Source organism: Ammospiza nelsoni, chromosome 30, assembly GCF_027579445.1.
Source record: "Ammospiza nelsoni isolate bAmmNel1 chromosome 30, bAmmNel1.pri, whole genome shotgun sequence".
Lineage (NCBI taxonomy): Eukaryota > Metazoa > Chordata > Aves > Passeriformes > Passerellidae > Ammospiza > Ammospiza nelsoni.
Genome location: NC_080662.1, coordinates 1,977,767 through 2,002,521, shown reverse-complemented (window position 1 = coordinate 2,002,521; position 24,755 = coordinate 1,977,767). Strand labels below are relative to the sequence as shown.

Sequence of the window (24,755 nt, the reverse complement as noted above, 5' to 3'; positions counted from 1 at the left end):
CAGGGGCAGCTCTGATGCAGCTCCCATGACCTGCCCAGAGCAGAGCTCAGAGCACTCAGCACCTCCCACTCCCCAGGCAGGCCAAGCATTGAGTGTCTGCTTCCATTCCCCAGCCAAGCCAGAAGTATGCACATTCCTGGGAAACCATTACATGGGTGTTCCTGTTGGTGCTTTTCCCTGTTAGAAAAAGTCTGGGCTGGACTTAAGACTTGTGGCACAGCAAATCTGCAGGACAGTTGAGAATTCATTTCCAGCAGAAAGGGGAGCACACCAGCATGCAGAGCAGGTTTGGGTTTGCATAAGCACGCTCTGGTACAGGGCACATTCAAGTGCTAATCCCCCAGAAATGCACACCTTGTTCAATATGCCTTTAATAATCTTCCTGGAAGGTTACATACACCAGCAAGGATGTCAAAAGCAGTTAATTCTGGTTTTGATCTGAGAAAGCCAATATATTTCCTCGTGATAATCTTTTTTTTTTTCTAAATGAATTTCAGTTTACCACCGATTGTCTCACTCACTCGTTTAGGACAAAGCCTTCGAGCAGCTTTGTGTTTTTTAACGAAGTTCACCTCTGCATGCCCACAGTGACATCTAGAGGCACACGTGGCTGGCTTTGGGGACAGATTGCAGGACACACAGCACCACGGTGGGCAGGGCAAGGCAGGGAAAGGTGGCAGCTCCAATCCAGCCACACAGGAGTCATGCTGCCTGTGACCAGAATGCCCGGAGTGCTCCTCCTTACCAAACTCGCTGGCACACAGGTGCTCCACGATGGCCTCTGACTTCATCTCATTGTCACAAGGGGGACACACGGTTGTTCCTGGCAAGAGAAAAAGAAGTGAAGGCAATTGAGAGGTGGCAGGCAGCCAGAGGAAGCAGCACCACAGAGCCAGACTGGCCATGCTGTCAGACTCACCCCTGAAGGGGATCCATGCCCATGCACCCTGCTACATGCTCCCAGCTCCCAGAGGTGTGGGACAACACCCAGAACCACCCACTGGCTCCCAGGGCAGCCCTGGGCACAGGCAGCCTGCTGCCAGCCCCACACAGTGCTGCCAGTGGCCCCAAGGGCAGGCACAGGCAGCTGCTAAAAGGACAGCACTGGCACAGAAAGGAGCTCTCAGCTGAGGGAAGAGCTTGCCAAGGGGCACGGCCCACGGCCTGGTGACATTCCCTGCCCACTGCATGCCAAGGCAGGCACACGATGCCCCAACCCCAGCACAGCAGGAGCATGCTGCCCAGAGATGCCTCAAGTGTGCCAAGGAGGTGCCAGGCAAGGACTGGCACAGCCCAGTTCAGTGCTCCCCTCACTACTGGGGACCACAGACTGCCCAGGAAAACCCCACTGCCCTCCCTCCTGCCCTGTGCCAGAGCAGCACTGGTGGGGGACGGACCAGCACAGCTCTGGTGGATGCTGCCCCACCAGCAGTGGCCATCCACCACCAGCAGTGGCCACCCACCACCAGCAGTGGCCACCCACCACCTAGAGTGGCCACCCACCACCAGCAGTGGCCATCCACCACCAGCAGTGGCCAGCCACCACCAAAAGTGGCCATCCACCATCAAGAGTGGCCACCCACCACCAGCAGTGGCCACCCACCACCAAAAGTGGCCACCCACCACCAAAAGTGGCCATCCACCATCAAGAGTGGCCACCCACCACCAGCAGTGGCCACCCACCACCAAAAGTGGCCACCCACCACCAGCAGTGGCCACCCTCTCTTTTGTTTCACCCTCATGGCTCCAGCAGAGCAGAGCCACCTCTGCTTGGCAGCTGCTGGCAGAGGTCAATATCTGCCCTCTTGGGAGATGCCAGCCCAGGGGATTTCACTGGGATCTGTCCTGGGAGGAAATCTCACTTCACCCAGAGAACAAGACTCTGTTTCCAAGTCCCCATCTGCACTTGGGGCAGACCACCCAGCAGCACAGACATAGATTTGAGCTACTGGCAGATTAATTTATTGAGCTGGGAGATGCTGCTTGTTCCTGGTCCAGCAAGACTGAGGGCTCTTCCCACACAAGGGAGTTATTCTCAGGGACAACACTGCAGCAAAACATCTGCCAGTAAACAGAGCACTCATGGCCTTCCAGCCCTCAGCCAGGCCAGCAAAGCCACAGCATTGCTGGAGAGAAAAAGCAGAGAGGTGTCTCAAAGAGGGGTGCAGAGCCAGGGAGGCACAGCCATGACCATGCTGTGGTGTCTCCTCAGCCTCAGATGCCCCACAGGGATTCAGGCCAGACTTTTGTTTTCTGTGGCTTTTTCTTTCCCTGTCGCCACCCCCAAATCTCTTCTGTGCCAAATGCTGATTCCTGGGGATGTGCACCATGATTTTATTAATCACACATGCACAGCAACTGGCCTTGTGCTTGCCCCTATGTGCAAGCCACGAGCCAGCCTTCCCAGCACCAACATCCACACCCTCTGTACCTCTGAGAGCTGCCCATCCCCTGGGTAACCCCTCCTTCCAGAACCCTGACATGCAATTTCCACTGTCACCATCTCAGAGTGACACAGGCAGGAGCCAGCCTTTGGAGATAGGATGACATCCACAGTCAGAATATTTCTTTCCAGCCGTGGAAAGAAATATTTACTGTGCTCATGACAAGGGAGAGAGGGGGCTCACAGCAAGGTGAAACATCATTCTGCTGGGGAACAAGCTGGGGTTCCTGCCATGGCAAGCACTTCAATGTCTCAGCAGCCCAAGTGCACATGAGGCTGGCAAAGCCAGACAAACATGAAAGCCACCACTCGATGAGCTTTCCAGGCAACCTATTAAAATAGGGGGAAAAAAAAGCAAACAAAAATGGAAAATAAGAGTCATTGTTCCATGGTGCAAAAACAGGCTTTGTTCTAGCTGTGCTCCAGCAGCCCCTGAACAGGCTGTGACACAGCCAAGGTGGCAGAGACCCCTGCCTTGCTGCACCAGGAGCCAGCAGCATCCTGTGGGCAGGAGCTGGGACCCTCTGAACAGCCCCTTCCACAGGCAGCAGCTTCACTTATGCACAACCCCCCTGCCCTAATCAACAGCCTTGATCAGGCTGCTCAGAGTCCTTGACCAGGAATGTTTCCAACATGGGGCATCCACCTTGTTTCTAGATAACCCGGGCCAGCGTTTTACAACCCTCATTGCAAAAAACTTCCTCCTTAAATCCAATTTATATCAACCCATCCTCTAGTCCTGCCTAGCACAACAGCATTACTGGCAATGGGAAGAAAAACTGTCCTGTGCTCTGGATCACCACATCACACTACATCAGGAACATTAATGTTGGGGCCCAGCCAGCTCCTGCACAGCTCTGTACCCCAAGAAAGCTGTTCTGTGGAGCTGCCCCAGACCTGCAAGCCCTCCCATCCCTCCTGAGGCACTGGAGCAGACACCCCCAGCCCACCCTCGGGCCCCACTGCAGCTTGGCTGGGGCCCATCTGCAAACTCCCAGCACAATCTCAGCTGCCTGCAGCTCCCTTGTTCCCTGCTGACCATTTTTGCAAAGCCTGGCTGTAGAGCCAGCTTACTCCAGGGGCAAGAGAAGGAATGTGTAATGCTGTATTAATCTGCAACTCCCCTGATGCATCCTGTGGGCCTGCAGGCTTTACTGCCTGTGCTTAAGGAGAAAGGAATTCAGCAGGTCAGCTCTTTGAGAGGCAGAAACAAATTCCAATTTCAAGGTGTTAACGGGGGAAAATACTGAAAGGGTTTGTTCTTATTAGTGCCAAGAGAAAAAGGGGGGACACTGCTTGGTTCTGACCCTCTTTGGATCAACAGGAAACACCCCTGTGCTCAAGAGCAAAGGAGTTGGTGCTGACAGAAAACACAGACAGGGTGCACACAGAACACAGGCAGACAAGGGACAAGGACTGAGCTGCAGGTCACCCAGGATGTCACTTGACATCTGCAGGAGGTGGCAGTACCAGAGCTGAAGCAATGGGTTCCTTATGGGCACTAACAGAGCCTCTGTGGCATTCAGGACATCCAGCAGTGCTGCTTCACATCACACCAGTGGCTGCAATTCACTTGGAGTTTGCTTTTTTCCACTCCAAACTGTTTGAGGCACCACAAGAAAGCAGCAGTGTCCCACCCCAGGTCCAAAAGGTGAAGAGAAATCATTAAACTACTCAGTGGAAAGGAAAACCTGGCAGATGCTGCTCCTTTAGGAGGCTGTTCCCAGGTCCTGGCTCGTTAATGTCTGTAAAATGAATGACCTGCACACAGCTCAGACTGTTTCAGACCCAGGAAGGGGCAGCTCACACCCAGCTGTCCCAGGAGCATGCTTGGCTGCAAGTCCCTGGGGAAATAAAAGCAACCTTTGTACCTGCAACACGGAACACGGCTGTGGTCTCGACCAAGGGTCCAGGTTCACATGAGACAGATTTAATTCAGAGCATTCCTGGAAAAGAAGGAGGTTTCTCCAGCAGGAAGGGCAAGCCACGACAAGGAAGCCAGTATGGCTGTGGGGAGAGGCTGGTCCCTGGCAAGGAGATCAGGCCCCCATTTTCCCCCTGGCACTGGGACAAACTTCACATTCCACCTGCCTCTGGATGTCACTGAGATGTGACACAGCTGCTCTGGGTGTCCTGCCATGCCACAGTCACTGCTCTGCACTGTCCTCCACAGCTCCTGGAGACCCCTCTGCTGCAGGATGCACTCCTCTCCTGTCCTCCTCTATCACAGGGTCTCTCTGCAGTACGAGTCCTTTCAAGATGGGCAGGATGACACTGCACAGCTCCCTTTAGCTGGGTTACCTCTCCCAGTCGAGCACCACACACAGCTTTTGTCTGTACAGGTAACTGCAAAGGGCAGACGAGTCTGACGCAGCACAGAAGGCACTGAAAGCACTCAGCCCCCTCCCTGCCTGCGCTGAGCTCCTCCTGAGTGCCGGCACTGTGTCCCTGAGGAATCAGGAGTGACAATTCCCTTCAATTCCCTTAAGCACTGCACTCTCAGAGCCCTCTGCCATCTCCCTCGACAAACATTCCTCCTGCCTGCCTTTCACAGCGCTCCAATAGCAAACCCCCAAGTGACACCGGGATATTTGTTTATTTTCAACTTTCCAGCAACGAGCCAGGCTCACTGCAACTTGAACAAGCCAGTCTGGCACCGCAGGAACGTGCTGCACGCAATGGAAACAAACACGAACCACGTTCACTTTCCCCAGTTGTTTTTGGGCAGGTTCTCTGCTCCCTTCTCCAGCTCACAGCCCACCCAAGGCAGGGCTGGATCTCCAGTGCATGCCCAGCCTCTTGCCCTAGGACTGCTGTCACTGTTGGCTCTGTGACACTCTGTGCTCAGCCAACACTTTCTGCTGTTGAAAGTGTTGGTTGAGCAGGAGCCTGGCTTGGGAGCAGAGCCAGGACAGTGCAGGATCTGAGGATGGAGGGTCACACCTTGGTCCATCAGGGCTGGAGCCCAGCCCCAGTGCCTGTGCAGGGATCAGAACAGGCACAACCCCACCGTGCTCCAAAGAGCCAAAGCTCTGGGATAGGGATGAGGAGCCGGCAGGGCATCCCACCTCCTTTGGGACAGGAGAGTGCTCAGAGGCTAGAGGAGAGCTGCTGCCAAGAAGAAGAGCTCAGGTGAGCCTCCTCCTGCCACAAGAACCCCTCCAGTCCCGTGTGGTCCCCTCCTGCCCTGCCAGCTCAGAGAGGAGCGCCAGGAGCAAGGCTGCAGCACAAGACATGCCTTACCTTTGGGCCTGGAGACCTCGGTGGCATTGGGAGCTGTCATAGCAATGCAGACGTCATCCTGGGGAAACTGGTCACACTTGAGCATCTCTGGCCAGAAGAAGCCAAAGAACTGCATGACAGGCTCGCAGGAGTCACGCACGGCCTCGCAGAGCCAGCGGCACGGGTAGACCGGCCGGTCCAGGCAGACGGGGGCAAACAGGGAGCAGAGGAAGACCTGGGTGCCCATATGGCAATTCTTGTTGAGCAGCGGCACCCAGCTGCTCGCCTGGTGCTTCACCTCGGCCATGGTCTCGTGGTCCAGCAGGTTGGGCAGCACCATCTTGTCGTAGCCCACGCTGTGGCACAGCCGCAGGTCGGCGGGGATGGCCACGCACTGGTGGGGTTTGGCGTAGAAGCGCCCGCCAGGGTAAGGGCCCAGGTCTGACTGGTAGCTGACATAGTCGTACTCGCTGGCCACGCCGCACGCCAGCAGCCCGGCGGCCACCGACAGCACCGCACGCACGGCGGCCCCACCGGGCCCCCTCACGCTGCCCATCGCCGCCACCCGCCGACGGTGGCCCCAACAGCACCGGGGACTCCCCGCTGCCGGCGGCCGCCCTCGGGGACTCTCCTCGCGGCCCCTCCGCTGCCCCGAGCTCGCTGCCCGCCGAGCCCCGCCGAGCCCCTCACAGCCCCGCCGCCCTCCCGCCGCCCCGGCCCCGGCCCCGCTCTGGCCGCGCTCCGGCCGCGCCGCGGGTTTGTGAGCCCGCGGCAGCCAATCAGCGCCGCGCCGCCCGCCGCGCGCCGGCCCGCCGCTGTCAATCAGCGACCGCAGCAGCCAATCCCGCCCCGCCCAGCGCGGCCCCGACGGCCCCACAGCCCGGCCCGGCTCGGCCCGGCTCGGCTCGGCCCGGCTCGGCTCGGCCCGGCTCGGCTCGGCTCGGCCCGGCCCGGCTCGGCTCGGCTCGGCCCGGCCCGGCTCGGCTCGGCTCGGCCCGGCCCGGCTCGGCTCGGCTCGGCCCGGCTCGGCTCGGCTCGGCTCGGCTCGGCTCGGCCCGGCCCGGCTCGGCTCGGCTCGGCTCGGCTCGGCTCGGCTCGGTCCAGCTCGGCTCGGCTCGGCTCGGCTCGGCTCGGCTCGGCTCGGCTCGGCTCGGCTCGGTCCAGCTCGGCTCGGCTCGGCTGGCCCGGCCTGGCCCGAACCCCCCGGAGCCGTTCCCGGTCCCTCTGGGAGCTCCCGGCGCTCCTGAGCGGCTGTTCCGCGTTGCAGATATTTCAGATATTTCTATGAACCTGTACTGGACCGTGCAGAACAAATCCCAACAGAAACTATGACATTAAAAAAAAAAAAAAAACCAAAACCAAAAACAAAAACAAAACACCAACAACCAAACAAAACAAAAATCAGGAGGGAGCAAGGGGCCCTGCTCTGTAAAGGGTGCCCTGTTCCAGATGTGCTGGAGGAGCCGGAGCTGCATTCCCCATTCCTCCACCCTTACCTTGCTGTGCTCCTCAGGCTTGCAAGGACTCGCTGCCCTCCAAGGCCGGGAGGAGGAGGAGGATGGAGCCCGTGGGGCTGTCCAGGTGCCAGGAGGGTGCCCCTTGGTGCATGCCAGGCAGGAGAAGCTGTCTCATCCTTGTGCACATCTGGCCATTGTGCAGCTCTGCCCCTGCGTGCCTACAGGGCACTGAGCTCTCTCCCTCCTCTGGGATCCTCCAAAGTTCCCCTTCCTGCTGCTCCCTTCGGCTGGAACAACTTGTGCCACTTAAAACAGGAACTACACCTCATTGAGAGGTAAATGGAAGAGGCTCTGCAGCCTGGAGGGCTGAAAGAGCCACTTTCACCTGAGGGCCAGCGGAACAGAGCGGCCAGTTAGCAGCACTAATGAAGTGAAGAATTTAGCGGTAAACGAGGGACCCGGAGCGAAAGAGGCATTTTTGGATGGAGCAGGCTCTCTCCTGCTACTTGGGCTCAGGAAATGATGGCAAAGCTCTGATCACTGCTTGTACCAAGAAACAGCTGCAAAAAATGGACTTCTCATTCCTTGAGAAATCCTGACAGAATCTGCTTTTACCAAAAGTAGTTTAGGAACACCGAAACATCCAATTTTGAGAATTTAGGAAATAGTGCTGTGTCCCAGGAAACAAGTGTAATTCAGGCATCCTGATTTGCACCCAGGTGTGACATCCATGGGCACAAGTCTCCAGTTGGGAACCAAACTGTGCCAGTGCCACTTCATTTTCCATGGCAAAATCATGGGAAAGTCTCAGAGCCTCTGTGTTTGCAGAGCAGCAATGGGTGTGTTTGACTTTGGCAGTGCTGTGATCCTTCTGTTCCAGGATGGATGGAATTGGAATATCACAGGCAGGCAAGGTGAGCTCTTGGGAAACTCTTGTTCAAAAATTGGAGAGCTCTCCAAAGGCAACAGCAGTAACACTGCAACAAAACTCCAGTCAGGATTCCAGTTACCTGCAGTTATCTCTAGTTATCTGCAGATCAGCAATTGCCACATGGCACCAGGTAAATGTGCTGTGATGGTCACCCCAGGGATGGCTGTCCTGGAGCATCCCACACTGATTCAGTGGGTTTCACTCAACAGTAGCTGCTGAGCCTGCCACGGTTCCCAGCTCTTGATCCAAGCAGGAAAACTCACAGTTCAGCACGCCTTGGCTGCTAAATCTGACCACGTGCATGGCCTGGACAGTTCCTGAACTTGGCTCAGGGAAGGTCTTTGCTGGCTGCCTTCTCTCTTCTGTGGCTGACGTCCACATTGATGACAACAGTGCCTGAATGGGAAATCAAGAGTGAATTTTAAATTGAAATACAATTGAGCAGCAAATACAATTGCTGGCAAACCATTTTTTTTTATTTAAAAAATGTAAGAAATCACGGAGAAGGAGGAAAAAAAAACTAAACCAAAGGAAAATGCCAACTCTAGTCTAGGCCACTAAATTGCTTAATCCATGATATAAGACCTCTTAGAAAGCAGCTGCCCAACAAGTGCTGCTCTTCCAACAGACCTCTTCCAAACTGCACATGGATTTTTCTGAGTGAAGCCTGTGCAGCCATTTCCCTCCATAATTATGTAGCCCACTGCTTCTTAAATCTCTGCCTTGTCTCTAATGTCATAGCCGTTTATTGCTGCCTTTCCCACAGGGAGCTAACATTTTCTTGTTGAATAACGAGCCCCTTTGCACCACACACCATTCTGGCTGTCCCAAGACCTCTCGTGCCCTGTGAAAAGCCCAGCCCAATTAACCGTGCCTATTTCTGGCTCCATTGTTCACCCCAGCAGCCTGTGCAGGACCAGGCACTCTGCCCTCATCTGCAGCTCACATCCCGCTCTGTTCCATGTCCTGGGATCAGGGGTGACAGGGCAGGTGCCAGGGGACATGTGGGACATGTCCCAGTGCTGCTGGCAGCGGTGTTGTCCCACCTGTCCCATCCTCCCTGCCCACCCTGGGCACCTGGTGCTGGAATTTGCCTTTCCCTGCATGCTGCCCTGGGGAAACAGGCAGGCACGGATGGGATAATAGAATATATTAGCCCTGAGTCCATTCAGGCCCTGGCTCTTTATGAACAAAGCCTTCTAACTGAGCTGATTTTTGCCAAGTGACTGGCTTTCGTGCATGAGCAGCAAAGTGGAGCCCCCAAAGACTCCCATGCAACGAGCGCTGTTGCCCAGGGCTCTTTGTTTTACTGCTGCACTTGAGGGCATGGAGGAGTCACGGCCTTGCCTGCCCTGGCATTTCTTCTCCAGTTTCCCACCGCTGCCTTAGCCCCATCTCAGCCCCAGCAGAGACAGCAGGGATGGGGGAGATGAGACAGACTCAGGGACAGGGATGCCCGCGTTGTCAGACGGGATGCACCAGCAGAGGCAGCCCACCTACCATGTCCCTACATGGAGAGCCCCACCATGCCAGCCCTGCAGCAGGACGGCTCCTGGACACCCCCAGGGAATATTTGCTTTAGGTTAGACCCCCCTCAGCCCAGCAAGACCCGCCAGGGTCAGTCCCTGGGGAGGACGCTGGTTTTGCCATTTTGTTTTCTGGTTTTCTCAGCAGATTGCTGCAAGAGTCCAATAACACTGATGCAGCCAGGAGCACTCCCTCACCCCATGATAAGGACAACCCCCATGATAAACTCCTGCACAGGGAGGTTTTGCAGCTGTGGGGACCCACTCTGATGCCTCAGCCAGGTGCCCAGTGCCCCTGGGGCTGCAGGAGACACCTTCACCAAAGGCTGGCAAGGATCAATGCACACAACAATTCCAGCTGATGTCTCCCGTTTGTGTGAAATTAGCACCAATAAATGCTATAACTACACATGACCAACAACAGATTTACTAGCTAACATATAAAGGACTGCAAGAGCAAATGCCTTCAGCACTGGTGAAACTCTTGACCGTCTGCCCCGAGTCCCAGGAGGGAACCGATGGCAAATGTTTACAGGGGCTTATAAATATTTATCCTGTAATAACTTGCTGCATTACAGCACATTCTTCTCCACAAGGCTCAGCTTTGCCCTGGACCAGGTGCAGGCTGCTGAGAGGCTCTGTGGCACATATAAAGTTTGCCTGAATAACATACAGCAAGTGCTGGTGTTCAATAAAACAGCAGCAGCCGAGCTGCACACGTGAAAGGCACTGCACGCCATTCCTTACCCAACAAAAGAAAAATGTGCTGGGGAGCACAGGTGTGCAGGCACCTTGGTGTGGGTGCAAACCCCTTCTGGCTTGCCAGAGTAACCTGGGGAAGTGCTGCAAGTCACTGGGGAGGTGTAAATCACAATGCTGGGCTGGGCTCATGGAGGTTTTGGCCCAAGAGTGGCCCCGTGCTACCTGAGAATGTGGGGACCCCAAAGGAAGGGAACAGGAGCCCACCACGAGGAAACATCTCCTCATGCTTCTTGCTCTTCAGCAATCCTATCTGCTCGCTTCCCTCTATAATTTTGAGCCATTTATTTATTTATCCTTCTGTCCACTTATTTATTTATCCTTCTCGTGCTAAATGATTTTCAAGAGCATAAGATACCTGTGGTTTGGAAAGCATGTGATAGTCTCCAAGCTGGAGCAGAGATGGAGTTCAGAACTGCTTTCTAACAGGAGTAAATAAGCAGATTGGAAAGGCTCCATTGTGTATATTCTAGGTTGCTATTTTCTTAACCCTGTCTCATTAAGATGGATGGAGTTTCTGCTTATTAGTAATTTGGCAAGTTCCTCTTTGTGTACACTCTGCACTTCTCGCTAATGACGCTGTGCTTCAGTGATTAACAAAAGAGACTTCCAGCACAGTCAGTGAAAACACAGCCACGCACTTGGGGCACTGGGACAGAAATCCAACATTCTGGAGATGCCCTCTGTGGAAGATTGCAGGGAACCCAGCAAAGGAGGAGCTGCTGGTCATAAAACCTTTCATGTCGCTCAAATAATTTTTGACCTGAGGACATTGGTTCTTTTATTTACATGCAGAGCTGACAGAGCTTGCCACAAAGTGATTCAGAGCCCTTCCTCTGCTGTTCTTAAGACACATCTGATGGAAATGGAGCTGGCACTGCTACTGCCTGGATTTACAGCTGGCCATTAAAGTGTGTTTACAAGTCTTTAGTACAGTGTACACATCTGGTAAATCATTGACTGAGCAAAAAGCTCCTCCTGCCTTGCTCCCTGTCTCAGCTTTTCCTGCTACTCTGATGCCCAGGCTTTTTTTAAACCCATACAGAGATGGTGATTCTACCACCTCCCTGGGAAGAGCATCCCAGTACTTTATTATTCTTTTGGTGAAAAACTTTTTCCTAATATCCAACCTATTGGTCTCTTCCACTGGGCAGCACTGACAGAACCAGAGGTCACAGTCTCAAGCTATGTCAGGGGAGGTACAGGTTGGATATTAGGAAGAAATTTTTCACTGAAAGAATAATAAAGTACTGGAATGCTCTTCCCAGGGAGGTGGTGGAATCACCATCTCTGGATGTGTTTAAAAAAGCCTGGACATGGCACTGGGTGCTACGGTCTGGGTGAGGTGTCAGGGCACAGGTTGGACTGGATGATCTCAGAGGTCTCTTCCAACCTCATCATTCTGGGATTCTGGGATTCTGTGTTTCTGTGATTCTGGGATTCTGCGATTCTGTGATTCTGTGATTCTGTGATTCTGTAATTCTGGGATTCTGGGATTCTGTGATTCGGGGATTCTGTGATACCTTCCCTGCTATAGCTTGAGGCTGCATCCTCTGGTTCTGCCAGAGACCAACCCCAGCTGTCTCCAACCTCCCTTCAGGAAATTGTAGAGAGCAATAAAGTCACCTCTGAGCCTCCTCTTCTCCAGGATAAACAGCTCCCAGGGAAAAATGCAGGTTTGGTACTCTATGAAGCATGGCAGTGGCTGGGGTGAGGAGCAGCAGGAGCTGCTGCTGGTGAGCCCCCAGCGTGGCTCTTTGTGCCATGCACAATGAACATCTGGGCAGCTGTGCAGTCATCTGTGGCCAGACCCTTGCTCTTGTGGCCACAGAGCTGGGCAAAGGCCAAAGGGTAAAGGGCAGAGCATGGGAGCAGAAACAAAGCTGGATCAGCTCATTCATGCAAACCTTTTCAGGAGCTGTTGGTGGCAGGGTGAGCAGCCAGAGGAGTGCAGGATTCTCTGGCTGTGTGTGAATTTCTGTGTGTGAATTGCTCTCTTCACACACAGGCTGCCAGGTCCTATGCTTTGAAAAGGTGCAGCATCCTGGAGGCTTCATTAGAAGGGACCCACAATATCATCAAAGTCCAACTCCTGGCCCTGCTGATGTGCCTGAGGAACCCATCCTGTGGCTGAGAGTGTTGTCCAAACCCTTGAGCTCTGGCAGGCTTGGGACCACTGCTCTGGGGAGCCTGTTCAGTGCCTGACCAACCTCTGGGGGAAGAACTTCCCCCACTTTTCGTTGTCACCCCTCACCACCAGGTACAGCATCCACCTGTGCTCAAATTCTTCTGTAGTATCCTCAAAGTCAAGGTCTGATTTAAGCGCTTTTTGAATAAAAACTTGTTAAGAGAAATGCCTGCATGGCAAGGCAAGTCCTGCTCTCACCTCCTCTTTTTAACAGTGAGAAAATGGGGTGGCTTTGCCCCAAGACAATTTTGCCTTGGGATGGAAAGAGAGAGGAGCCTGGGCACTCTCCTTCCATCCCCACACCCAGCTGCCAGTGCTGGCTCCTGAGGTAAACTTTGACTTAAGGTTGATTCCCTGGGGCACAACGTGCTGCCTCTCAGTTTCAGGCTTTTAATGGACTGGCAGGGTGTCTGGGAGGGAGGAGAGGGAAACAGAATTTTCCTTTCCCCCGTAAATAATTTTATGAAAGATTTTAAAAGAGATTTCAAGAAGAATCTCTTTCCTCCCTTCCCCCTTTCCCCACTGTACTGTGCATTTTAAACTTTTTTGTTTGTGGAAGGGAATTAATTAGTGCAGGCAGCAGAGCCCAAAGCTCTGCAGCAGCCTGTCTTCTACACAATGGAGATCCAATGCTTTCTCCCCTGCCTGGGAAACACATGCCCAGAATCCAAGTACATACATTTTTGTTCTAACCTAATTCATTTTGTAGATTGATGGAGAAAATCCATAGCAAATATTTATGACTTTGCAATAAATAACCCTCACAGAAGTTACAAAAGAGTTCTGGCGAGTCTCAAGGTAACTTTCAGCGAATTCCAGGGGTCAGGGCAGACTGGGATACTGAGCCCATAGTGCTCCAGCCTTTGGCTCATCTGTTTTGAATTATTGCTATTACTCAGTGTAGCATTGCTCTCAATGGAGTAGCTGTGCTGTGATTCCACGCCATATTTTATTTCTGTGGCAGGAGAGAAGCTGCAATAACTATTAGTTGTAGCCTGAAAAAAACCCCAGGCCCCAGCAGGGCTGGGCTGATCCTGCAAGGAAGGTGCCTGTGCCCAAGTGCCTGGGACAGAATTCAGGGCCTTTTCTTGGTGCTTTTTCCTGCCAGTTCAGAACACAGACTGCTGAGGTGCTCCCAAAGGTGGCAGTGAAGGCAGCTGCCCAAGCTCCAGGCCCCTGGAGCCATTTTATTAATAAGGGGTGGTGGGTTTGTTTATTATTTATTTATTATTTTTATTTATTAAGGGGTGGTGGGTGCTGCTGGGGAGCCACACACCTATCCTGGGAGCCCATCCTGGGAGCTGCACACCCATCCTGGGAGCCACACATCCCAACTGGGAGCCCATCCTGGGAGCTGCACACCCATCCTGGAGCCACACAATTGTCCTGGGAGCTGCACATCCATCCTGGGAGCCACACATCCAAACTGGGAGCCACAGAACTGTCCTGGGAGCCCATCCTGGAGCTGCACACCCATCCCAGGAGTCACACAATTGTCCTGGGAGCTGCACACCCATCCTGGGAGCCACACATCCCAACTGGGAGCCACAAAACTGTCCTGGGAGCCCATCCTGGAGCTGCACACCCATCCTGGGAGCCACACAATTGTCCTGGGAGCTGCACACCCATCCTGGGAGTCACACATCCAAACTGGGAGCCCATCCTGGGAGCTGCACACCCATCCCAGGAGTCACACACCCATTCTGGGAACCACACTCCTGTCCTGGGAGCCACGAATCCATCCTGGGAGCCCATCCTGGGAGCTGCACACCCATCCTGGGAGCCACACAATTGTCCTGGGAGCCACAGAACTGTCCTGGGAGCCCATCCTGGAGCTGCACACCCATCCTGGGAGCCACACAATTGTCCTGGAAGCCACACATCCAAACTGGGAGCCCCACATCCATCCTGGGAGTCGCACAATTGTCCTGAGATGCACACAACCATCCTGGGAGCCACAAACCCATCTTGAGAGCCACACATCCATCCTGGGAGCTGCACACCCATCTTGGGAGCTGCACAGCCATCCTGGGAGCCACACAATTGTCCTGAGGCACACAACCATCCTGGGAGCCACACATTCAAACTGGGAGCCCATCCTGGAGCTGCATGCCCATCCTGGGAGCCGCACACCCATCCTGGGAGCCCATCCTGGGAGCCACAAACCCATCCTGTGAACCACACAGCCATCCTGGGAGCCTGTCCTGGGAGCCACAAACCATCCTGGGAGCCACAAACCATCCTGGGAGCCACAAACCATCCTGGGAGCCATGCACCCATCCTAGGAGCCACACATCTGTGCTGGGAGCCCATCCTGGGAGCCACACACTCATCCTGGTAGCCCAACATCCAAACTGGGAGCCACACATCCATCCACATAATTGTCCTGGGAGCCACACACCTGTCCTGGGAGCCCGTCCTGGAGCCACACATCCATTCTGGGAACCCATCCAAGAGCCACACACCCATTCTGAGAGGCACACACCCATCCTGGGAGCCACATATCCATCCTGGGAGCCACACATCCAAACTGGGATCCCCACACCCATCCTGGGAGCTGCACACTCATCCTGGGAGCCCATCCTGGGAGCCATGAACCCATCCTGGGAGCCACACATCCAAACTGGGAGACACACGTCCAAACTGGGAGCTCATCCTGGGAGCTGCACACCCATCCTGGGAGCCACAGAACCATCTTGGGAGCCACACACCCATTCTGAGAGCCACAACTGGGGCAAGAACAGAGCCAGCTCGTCCCCACTCCATCTTGGTTTGCTCCTAATGAGCCCAGCGGCAGGAGGAGCAGCCCCAGCAGCCCCAGCAGCACGCTGCTCTCCCTGAAGGGCATGGGCTCCTTTCAGGGCTTTCAGCAAACAGGGTCAGACGTGTCTTCTGACCTGTGACCTGTCGCTTCCCTCCTCGCCATAATTATCTAATACAGCGCTCTCCCTGCCAAGTACAATGAAACAATTTGTCACTTCAATTGTCTGTCAGTCAACACTGGGGCCTTTTCAACGGGCCAACACATGTTTTTTGAGAGCTTGTCAGCAAGGGCTGTCTGGCCAGGCACATAACCATGGAAAATGGAACCTTTGTTAATTCTGGTTCTTAGAAAAGTAAATCCATTCACTTGTTTTTTTCAGGCCTTCAGTTTGGAATTTGCACAAGAAGCTGAATTGCCCCTGATCCCTAAATGATTGGTCAGAGGATTTGCATGAGGAAGCAGAAATTAATTATTCTTTTCTTTTCTTTTTATTTTCTGTAATTGTGTGTTTAGAAATGAGATTACATTCTACAGCAGCACGAGGGGCTGAGGGGGGAATTGCTTTGCATTTGTTTAGCTCCTTAGAGTTAAGATCACCTAATCGTTTCAAGCATTTCCTAAGATTCCCTCTCTCTTTTTTTCTGCTTTAATGACCAAACAAAGATTGTGCTACTTCCCGGGGAACTTTTCTGGCAGCTGAGCTCAGCAGTGGGAGCCAGGGGCTTATCCCTGTGCTGAAATAGCCTCAGAAATCACACAATCACCAAGGTTGGAAAAGACCTCGAGGATCACTGAGTGCAGCCATTAACCAGCTCACTGCTGCCAAGGGCTTCTTGCTGCTATATACATGCTATATTATACTACAAAAATACTACAAATAGATCTATCCATTTTCAGGTATTCATCATTTTCTTTGTCATGTGGAAGCTTGTGTTCTGGAGTACTTTGTTTAAGAGAGAACAATATTTTATTTAAGAGAGAATAATTATTTATTACAGAAATGCTGGTTGGCCCCTACTCAATTTCAAATGCCCTGAATAAAAATTTCTCCAGATATGGCTTTCCAGAATACCCCTGTCCCAACCTAATTCAAACCACACAGGGACCTCTGACTTAGAATCTTTCAAGCCCATAAAACGACACAAATTTGCTTTGGGAGTATATCTCCCAATCTAAGTCATGTCCAAATTTGATTTGTCCTCTTGCATCTCTACTGCATTAGGTGGCCTGAAAGACTCTGTTTCAGTGTCTGTGTCCTCAAGAGCCACAAGTGTCCCTTGGAATAGTTTTCCAACCCTTTGGATTGGTTTCTTTTTGGATCCTTCATTTACATGAAGGTTTTAGGCCTTGATTGATCCATTACAGTTCTGTCCAGGCTGGCTCGTTTCGCTTGAGTGAGGTCCCGGGTTCCTCCTGGATGGGTCCCCAAGCTGGTAAAAACAGGAACAGCCTCCTGGTACTAAAGTGGTTTCAGCATTTATTATGAGAAAAAGAAAAGCCTAAAGCAAGGGTGATTTTCAGCATTTATTATAATACAAAGAAAGGCCTAAGGCAAGGGGGCCCCAGGTCGAGCAGGAGCTTTCCCATCGAGGATGCTGCAGCGCCGGCACTGGGGCTTCTTTTCCATCCCCGATGTCCCAGATGGAGCAGCACAATTCAGTGGGTCAGGAGCCCCTTTTTATCCTGTTTTTTGTCCCTTTGGATTGGTTTCTGTTTGGATTCTTCATTTGCATGAAGGTTTTAGGCCTTGATTGGCCATTACAGTTCTGTCCAGGCTGGCTCGTGGTGCGCTTTACTGAGGTGCGTTATGGTACCTTGAGTACCGGATTTCTTACAACCACCCTTTGAACCCCTTTTACAATATAATAACCAAACGGAGAGTACATGCTTAACGATCTATCAACTATTTTACAGCAGTTTTTAACTTATTTTTAACAGCTCTCAGCAGGAGCAGAGGGGCACCGTCAGCACGAGCAGACCCTCCTGAAGGGAGTCCCGGAGGATGAGCTCCCACCACAGACACGGCCCTGCCTTCTCTGAGCTCTCTGTGCCCTCACGGCAGCTCCCAGCCTTGCCCCAGCCTGAGGGAGCGCTGCCCGGAGCTCTGGGCAAAGGTTACGGGGCCGCCACCGGCCCCCGTGTACGGCAGCGGGGACAGAGCTGTGGGAGCGCCTCCGTCTGCTTGCAGCGCTCAGTTTTCTAGGAAAAAGCATGGAACTGATGAACGAGCTGGGAGCGGTGGGCCCGGGGCAGCGCCTTGTCCCGGGATAGCGCCCGGCCCCGGGATAGCGGCGGGTACCGGTGCCTGAGGGCTCGGGCGGTACCAAGTACGGCCGGGGGGGGCCCGCCGGAGGAGCGCCGAGCCCCGGGATAGCGATGCCAGATGTCAGTGCCTGTGGGCCACGGGACAGCGCGTTGTCCCGGAACAGCGCCTTGTCCCAGGATAGCGCCTTGTCCCAGGATATCGCCCGGCCCCGGGATAGCGCCAAGCGGCGGAGCCGGAGGGCTTGGGCAGTACCTAGTACTGCCGGAGGGGGGAACGTTACGTGAGCTGAGGTGAGCGGTTCACCCAATAGAATACGGATGCTTTTGCGCATGCGCGCTCATGCCCTTCTGCGGCCTCCGAGGCTGCGCCTGCGCACTGGCGCGCCCGGTGGCACTTCCGCCCTGAGCGGAGCCGCGGCGCTTTTGCGACAGCCGTAAGTGCGCGGGGCGGGCGGCGGAAGGAGCGGCCGGGAGCGGAGCGGAGCGGGCGGCGGCGCGATGAGGCCGCAGCAGGCGCCTGTGTCGGGCAAGGTGTTCATCCAGCGCGACTACAGCGGAGGGACGCGCTGCCAGTTCCAGAGCAAGTTCCCGGCCGAGCTGGAGAACCGGGTGAGGCGGGGCCGGGCCGGGGTTGGCGGCGGGCGCGGCGCACGGAGCCGCACACCGGGCAGCGCCTCACGGGCCTGCGCTCGGGGGGCGTTCGCCGGTGCCCGGTCAGGGCCGGTTCCGGGGGCTCCCTGAGGGCGGGGCGGCAGCTCCTGTGCCAGTCTCTGACCGGGGCCGTTCCGGTGCGGGGCGGAATCGGTTCGTGCCCGGTGTCCCCGGGCTGTGCTCGGTCCCGGGGAAAGCGGCGGGTGTGCAGCGGTGAAGCGGAATGTACTCGTTGTGTCTTTATCTCTCAGGTGATAGCACTGGCCTCTCCTGAAATCCTTAGAGGCCTCACAAATGCTGTCCCAAGTACCAAATGCTGTCCCAAGTGTTTTCCTTCTGGTCACCGCTATCAAAAGTGCTATCTGAGGGTGACAGACACACAAACACGCCTTGCTACCCCGTTTTCTTTCTCTGCTTGTTTTTTTTCTCTTCCCCGTTCCTCTGCTGAGGTGTGTTTGGTCAGCATTGCAGCAACACCGAGGCGCTGTGGGTGTGGAGTGTCCTTCCACAGCTCCTGTTCATTTTAACCGCTTTAATATAGTTTAACCATTTAACGCGTTCATTTTAGTGCGTGAATTCCGGTTTTTTCCCCAGTTGAATTGCACAGGCGTGTTGCTCTGAGTGCTTTTGTGTCACTGTGATATTTTCTCAAAAATCCCTTCACCAGGATTTCTTCTCCTGGGAAGATGAGAAGCCTCAGAGAAAAATGTAAATAATAATTATCTGATTTGCTTCTCCTGTGTTTGGCTGCTTAGGAATGTGGCCTGGAGATTGTTTGATTAGTTCAATGTGAGTTGTTTTTACTTAATGACCGATCACCATCAGATTGAAGAGTCAGTCACGAGTTTTAATTATTCATTCTTGTTAAGCCTTCTGTTTTATCCTTTCTCTTTCTTTAGTATAGTTTTAGTATAGCATGATATAATATGATATAATATGATATGATATAATATAATATGATATAATATAATATGATATGATATGATATATGATATGATATGATATAGTATAGTATAATATGATATAATATAATATGATATAGTATAGTATAATATGATATAATATAATATGATATGATATAATATGATATAATATGATATAGTATAGTATAATATAATATAATATGATATAGTATAGTATAATATAATATAGTATAGTATAATATAATATAGTATGATATAGTATAGTATAATATAGTATAATATAATATAGTATAATATAGTATAATATAGTACAATATAATATAATATAATATAGTATAATATAATATAGTATAATATAATATGGTATAGTATAATACAGTATAATATAGTATAGTGTAGTATAAATATAATAAAATTTAATATAATATATTAAAGCATAGGTGATCCCTGAGTGGAGCTGGATGTCCAAGGGTCCTGCTGAGTTCTGGAATGTTCTCCTGACACCACCTCTTGCTTTCCCTGCAGATTGACAGGCAGCAGTTTGAGGAGACAGTCAGGACACTGAACAACCTCTATGCAGAAGCTGAAAAACTTGGGGGCCAATCTTACCTTGAGGGCTGTCTCGCCTGCCTGACTGCCTACACCATCTTCCTGTGCATGGAGACACACTATGAAAAGGTAGGAGCTTGTTTCCCCCTCCATCCTTGCCTCTTGGTGGTTTTGCTGTGGCTTGCAGTGTTTTGGGGCAGATTCTGTGCAGGTAAACCTCAAACATGCTGGTTCTGCTCAGTTTGGGACTTATGGGGTCACTGTGCAGCCACCAGAGCAGTTGTGTGTCAGTTCTCACCTTGGCCTTGCTGTGCCTTTTGTGCTCTTTCATTCCCAGGTTCTAAAGAAAATTGCTAAGTTCATTCAGGAAGATATAATATAAAATATACTAATAATGTAATATTAATATGATATTACTATAATATTATGATATAATATTAAAATAATTATAATATAATATTAATATAAAACCAAGTTCTAAAGAAAATTGCCAAGTTTATTCAGGAAGTTTTAATATAGCATAATATAAGCATTCTATAATATAATATAAACATTCTATAATAGAATGTCAACATCCTAATAATATAAACATTCTATAATATAAGCATTCTATAATATAGAATAAGCATTATATAATGTAATGTAATATAATGTAATATAAGCATTCTATAGCATAACATAACATTCTGCAATATGATGCAAATATTCTGTGATATAATATAAGCATTCTATAATACAATTATTAGCATTATAAGCATTCTAATATAATATAATATAATATAATATAATATAATATAATATAATATAATATAGGCATTCTATAATATCATCATTCTATAATGTAATGTATTTCTGTCCCTCAGACATGCTGGTACTGCTCAGTTTGGGTCCATGGGGTCACTCTGAACCCTGCACTGTGCAGCCACCAGAGCAGTTGTGTGTCAGTTCTCACCTTGGCCTTGCTGTGCCTTCTGTGCTGTTTCATCCCCAGGTTCTAAAGAAAATTGCTAAGTTCATTCAGGAACAGAATGAGAAGATCTACGCTCCTCAGGGCCTTCTGCTGACAGACCCCATTGAAAGAGGATTAAGAGTTGTATCCTTCTGTGCCTTCTGGTTTGTGTCAGTGAGGCACCTCTGCTCATGCTGGGGTACAGAATCAGTGATTGTTGCTGTTTGTTGTGTTCTGGTCCCCAGTCAGGCTTTGGTGTGTTAAGGTTTGGTACATGAAGGTGTGGAACCCAACCTTTGTGACTTGAGATCCTTCCTCTATTCCAGTAACCTCCAGAAATTCTAGTTTTCTCACTGGGGAAAGAAGTGGCCATGTTGGTAGGACAGAAATTGATGTTGTGACAACAAGACCTGGCTGTCTGTTAACGTGCAACCCTCAGCTCAGGTTCTGCTGAAGATTTTCTGTGATTGTCCAAATAACTCAGAGCTGTCACCTCCACAACTCCTTTTTCCTCAGTGTGTTTTCCATTGTGCATTCACCTTCAGCATTCGACTTGAGCAAAAGCATTTTCAGTTTGGTAGGTGACTTTTTAGCAGTATTAACTTTTTTTTTTGCTTGGTGCACAGCCTTCCCCAAAATTTATCAGGGGGGCAAGACTCAAACCCACCCAGCACTGAGTTCCTGTGCAGTGCTCTTACCTGATAAGCCATCTCATATAGACTGTTCCCTTTGCTTTGGAGCTCTTGGACCTGCCTTTAAACAGCTAAAATATCAAAAATTTCACCATCTTGATGTTTTTCTGCCTTTTTCTAGGTATGTTTTCATAGTCTCTTTATAGTGTGTTTCCCTGACAGCTTTTCTGTGCAGATTGAAATTACCATTTATGAAGACAGAGGTTTGACCAGTGGAAGATAAACTGTGGAGTCTCAGGTATGTGTTAGCCTTATCTCAGATCAGTCTCAACATCTTTCTGTGCTCAGAAATGTCATGCTGAGAGTTTATCCCACCCTTGTACATAACCAAAGACTGTTCACATAAATCCTGTGTGAACCAGCTCTCTTGAAAATAAAAATATCAGTACTGGGCAGGATGCTGCTTAACCTAGGAGAAATTTGAGTCTTGATTGTATAAATTTGCTAACTTGTGCTATATCATGTCCAAAACTCTTCTCAGGTCAGTAAAATGTGCTCTGTCTCTGGATGTGCTCTAGCATACGGAGACTTTTTGTGTCAGTTTTTCAGTTGGCTGCAGTTCTGGTTATCATGCTGATGTCTTTACTGGTGATGTTTTCAGGTAAAAAAACCCAGCAGGTTTGAAAAGCTCTGCTGAGAGGCTCTCAGCTCTCTTGGTGCTGCCCTCACAAAGTGAGGGGTGTTTGCAGGACTGGGGCTTGTGGCATTTTTTGGGTATTTTTTTTGGACTCACCCATCAAAGGGGGGAGGAATGATAAATTTGACTTCATGTTTTTAGAAGGCTAATTTATTATTTTATTTATTATAAATATAAATGTGTTCTATATGCTCAATAGAATATATATAATCTATATGTTCTATATAATATATATATATATAATCTATGTGGTCTATATGTTCTATATGCTGAATATAGAACATATATTCTATATCATATATAATGTATATAATATATATAATGTATAAAATATAATTGTAATGATTATAAATGTTATATACATATTATACATATTATTTATATTATATATTATAAGTATATATAATTATATATATAAATACACCATAAATAAAATATAAAAGAATACTATAGTAAACTATACTAAAGAATAGAGAAAGGATACTTATGAAAGGCTAAAAGATACTAATTAAAAACTTGTGACTCCTTCCAGAGTCCTGACACTGATTGGTCATTAAGTAAAAACAATTCACATGAAACCAATGAAACAATCACAATGTCCAACCACATTCCAAAGCAGCAAAACACAGGAGAAGCAAATCAGATAATTATTGTTATCCTTTTTTCCTGAGGCTTCTCAGCCTCCCAGGAGCAAAGTTCTGGGCAAAGAGATTTTTCAGAAAATGTAACAGGGGCTCGTGGTGATTATATCCAATATAGACCACCAAAATTACTGTCAGCTTTTGGAAAGGTGACACTGGGACTGGCTCCCTTGTGTTTGGTGCTCTGTAGGCCCTGGGATGGGGGAGTTAAATCCAGATTGTTGGCAGTATATGCAGAAAAGAGTGGGGAAGATTTATATTTGTGTGAAAAGAAGCAAATAGTACAAGTGTTTGTTTTTTGTTGGGACAACTGGAATTGAGAGCTCTAGGTTCTGCTCACACTGCTCACCACAGCAAGTGGTAACTGCAGAAAGGTTTGTGTAGGGGAGATTTGGTTTGACTTGGGAGGAGTTTTAACCACCTGAACTTCTTTCCCAGATGCCAGCTCACGGGTGGACTCGCTGTACCAAGGTTCCCCTACCTCCTACTTTAGAGCATCATTCCTTTCTCTGCTGCCAGATCCACAGTGCCATCTACTACAAGGACTGACTTCCTCCAACTGCTCCCCAGGGGTCACCTAGCTGGTCAGCATCCACTTTGCAGTAGATTTGGAAGCAAGAGGATCACTTTTTAGTTTTTGTTTGGTTGGGGGTTTTCTTTTTTTTTTCCTCAAGAAAAGGCAGAAGTGGTAAAGCTGTGTTGTCTCCTGAACGAAATGGGGCTCTGAGCCCAAGAGAGGTTTAGTTTTAGTCCTGTAAGTGCAGTGCTGTTTGTCCCTGGTTCTTAAACCCTTCTGTGTGGCAGCTGGGCTTTGGAAAGCTCCAGCTCCAAGTTGGGAATTTCTCTCCAGTTCAGTGTAAGAGTGCAGAGATACACAGAGCCTCTTCCCAGTGAGGAGTGACCCAAGGCAGCATCTCCTGTGCTGGTCCTTGTGGAAAACCAAAAGGCAAAAGTGTTCCTTGAGTTAAAGTCTTGGTTGTCCTGGGGAGAGGGGGCTGTAGGCAGACTTTAACCCTGCTGGTTGTTCTGCCCCTGTGTCTGTGCTGTTGTTGGCCAGGTCAGCCATGGAACAGTGAGCACAGTAAAGTGGATGCTGAGCCAATAAAAATAACAATTCCCACCCTTCTCTGATTAATATGTGAAGTGTAAAACTGTTTCTTTATGGATTTCTTATATATAATTTATAGGAAAACATTGATTTGACAAGCTGTAAGATACTGTGTAGGATGGATTTCTGAATTGTGTTTCTGGCACTCACTGAGGAGTGGAGCTGTGCATTCCTCAGCATCCCCGTGCGTTGCTCAGCAGAACCTGCACGAGTGCAGCTCCCCACAGTCCAGGCTGGCTGAACCCCTCCCCTTCCATCCTTTCCCTGTGTCCTGGTGTGGGGGCCCAGTGTCAGTGGCCAGCTGTGCAAGGGACTCAGGAGTTCAGGCTGGAGGGGCTGGCTTGCTTGCTGGTGGTGCTGCAGGTGCTAATACTGGATGTGGAACTCCAGGCTCATTCCTCAGCCACTGGGGGAGGGGGTTGAGATTTGATTAATATTTTCATTGTATAAATTTGCTTTTTTTCTAAACTGTAACAGTGTTTGCCTTTCACAGCTGTTGCAATATTGGCAGAAGTACTGATGGATCAGTAAACCTTTTCTTAAACTGTGTGCAGGTGTGTTGTGGCAGCGGGGCTGGGGGTGACTCTGGAGTGCTGGGCTGGGGCTGTGCCAGGCCTGGGGCTGTGCCAGGGCTGGGGCTGTGTCTGTGTGTCCGGGCTGTGCCCCTGTGCCCAGGCTGGGCTGGGGCTGTGTCTGTGTGTCCGGGCTGTGCCCCTGTGCCCAGGCTGGGCTGGGGGCTGTGTCTGTGTGTCCGGGCTGTGCCCCTGTGCCCAGGCTGGGCTGGGGGCTGTGCCAGGGCTGGGGCTGTGTCTGTGTGTCCGGGCTGTGCCCCTGTGCCCAGGATGAGCTGGGGGTGTGTGTCCGGGCTGTGTCCCTGTGTCTGGCACTGGGGGCTGTGTCTGTGTGTCCAGGCTGTGCCCCTGTGCCCAGGCTGTGTCCCTGTGTCTGGGCTTGATGGCTCTGGATCTATCAGGGCCAGTGCCCACCTGGTGTTGGGGGCTGTGCCTGGCACTGGGGCACTGTCCCTGTGCCTGGGCTGTGTCCCTGTGC

The 24,755-nt window shown here is 50.9% G+C and overlaps 2 protein-coding genes across 2 annotated transcripts; one reads left to right on the top strand and one right to left on the bottom strand.

Moving 5' to 3' along the window:
- Positions 1 to 373: 373 nt before the first annotated feature.
- SFRP1 (secreted frizzled related protein 1) lies at positions 374 to 6,298 on the bottom strand. The gene is made up of 2 exons (XM_059490936.1): positions 5,687 to 6,298; positions 374 to 823 (listed from the first exon to the last, which is right to left on the bottom strand). Exons 1-2 carry the CDS (start codon positions 6,219 to 6,221, stop codon positions 483 to 485), a joined length of 876 nt encoding a protein of 291 aa, XP_059346919.1. The 5' UTR covers positions 6,222 to 6,298; the 3' UTR covers positions 374 to 482.
- An 11,665-nt stretch (positions 6,299 to 17,963) lies between these two features.
- Positions 17,964 to 24,254, top strand: GOLGA7 (golgin A7). Its single transcript, XM_059490927.1, has 5 exons — positions 17,964 to 18,164; positions 19,655 to 19,807; positions 20,670 to 20,771; positions 21,495 to 21,557; positions 23,036 to 24,254. Exons 1-4 carry the CDS (start codon positions 18,054 to 18,056, stop codon positions 21,540 to 21,542), a joined length of 414 nt encoding a protein of 137 aa, XP_059346910.1. The 5' UTR covers positions 17,964 to 18,053; the 3' UTR covers positions 21,543 to 21,557; positions 23,036 to 24,254.
- Positions 24,255 to 24,755: the final 501 nt, after the last annotated feature.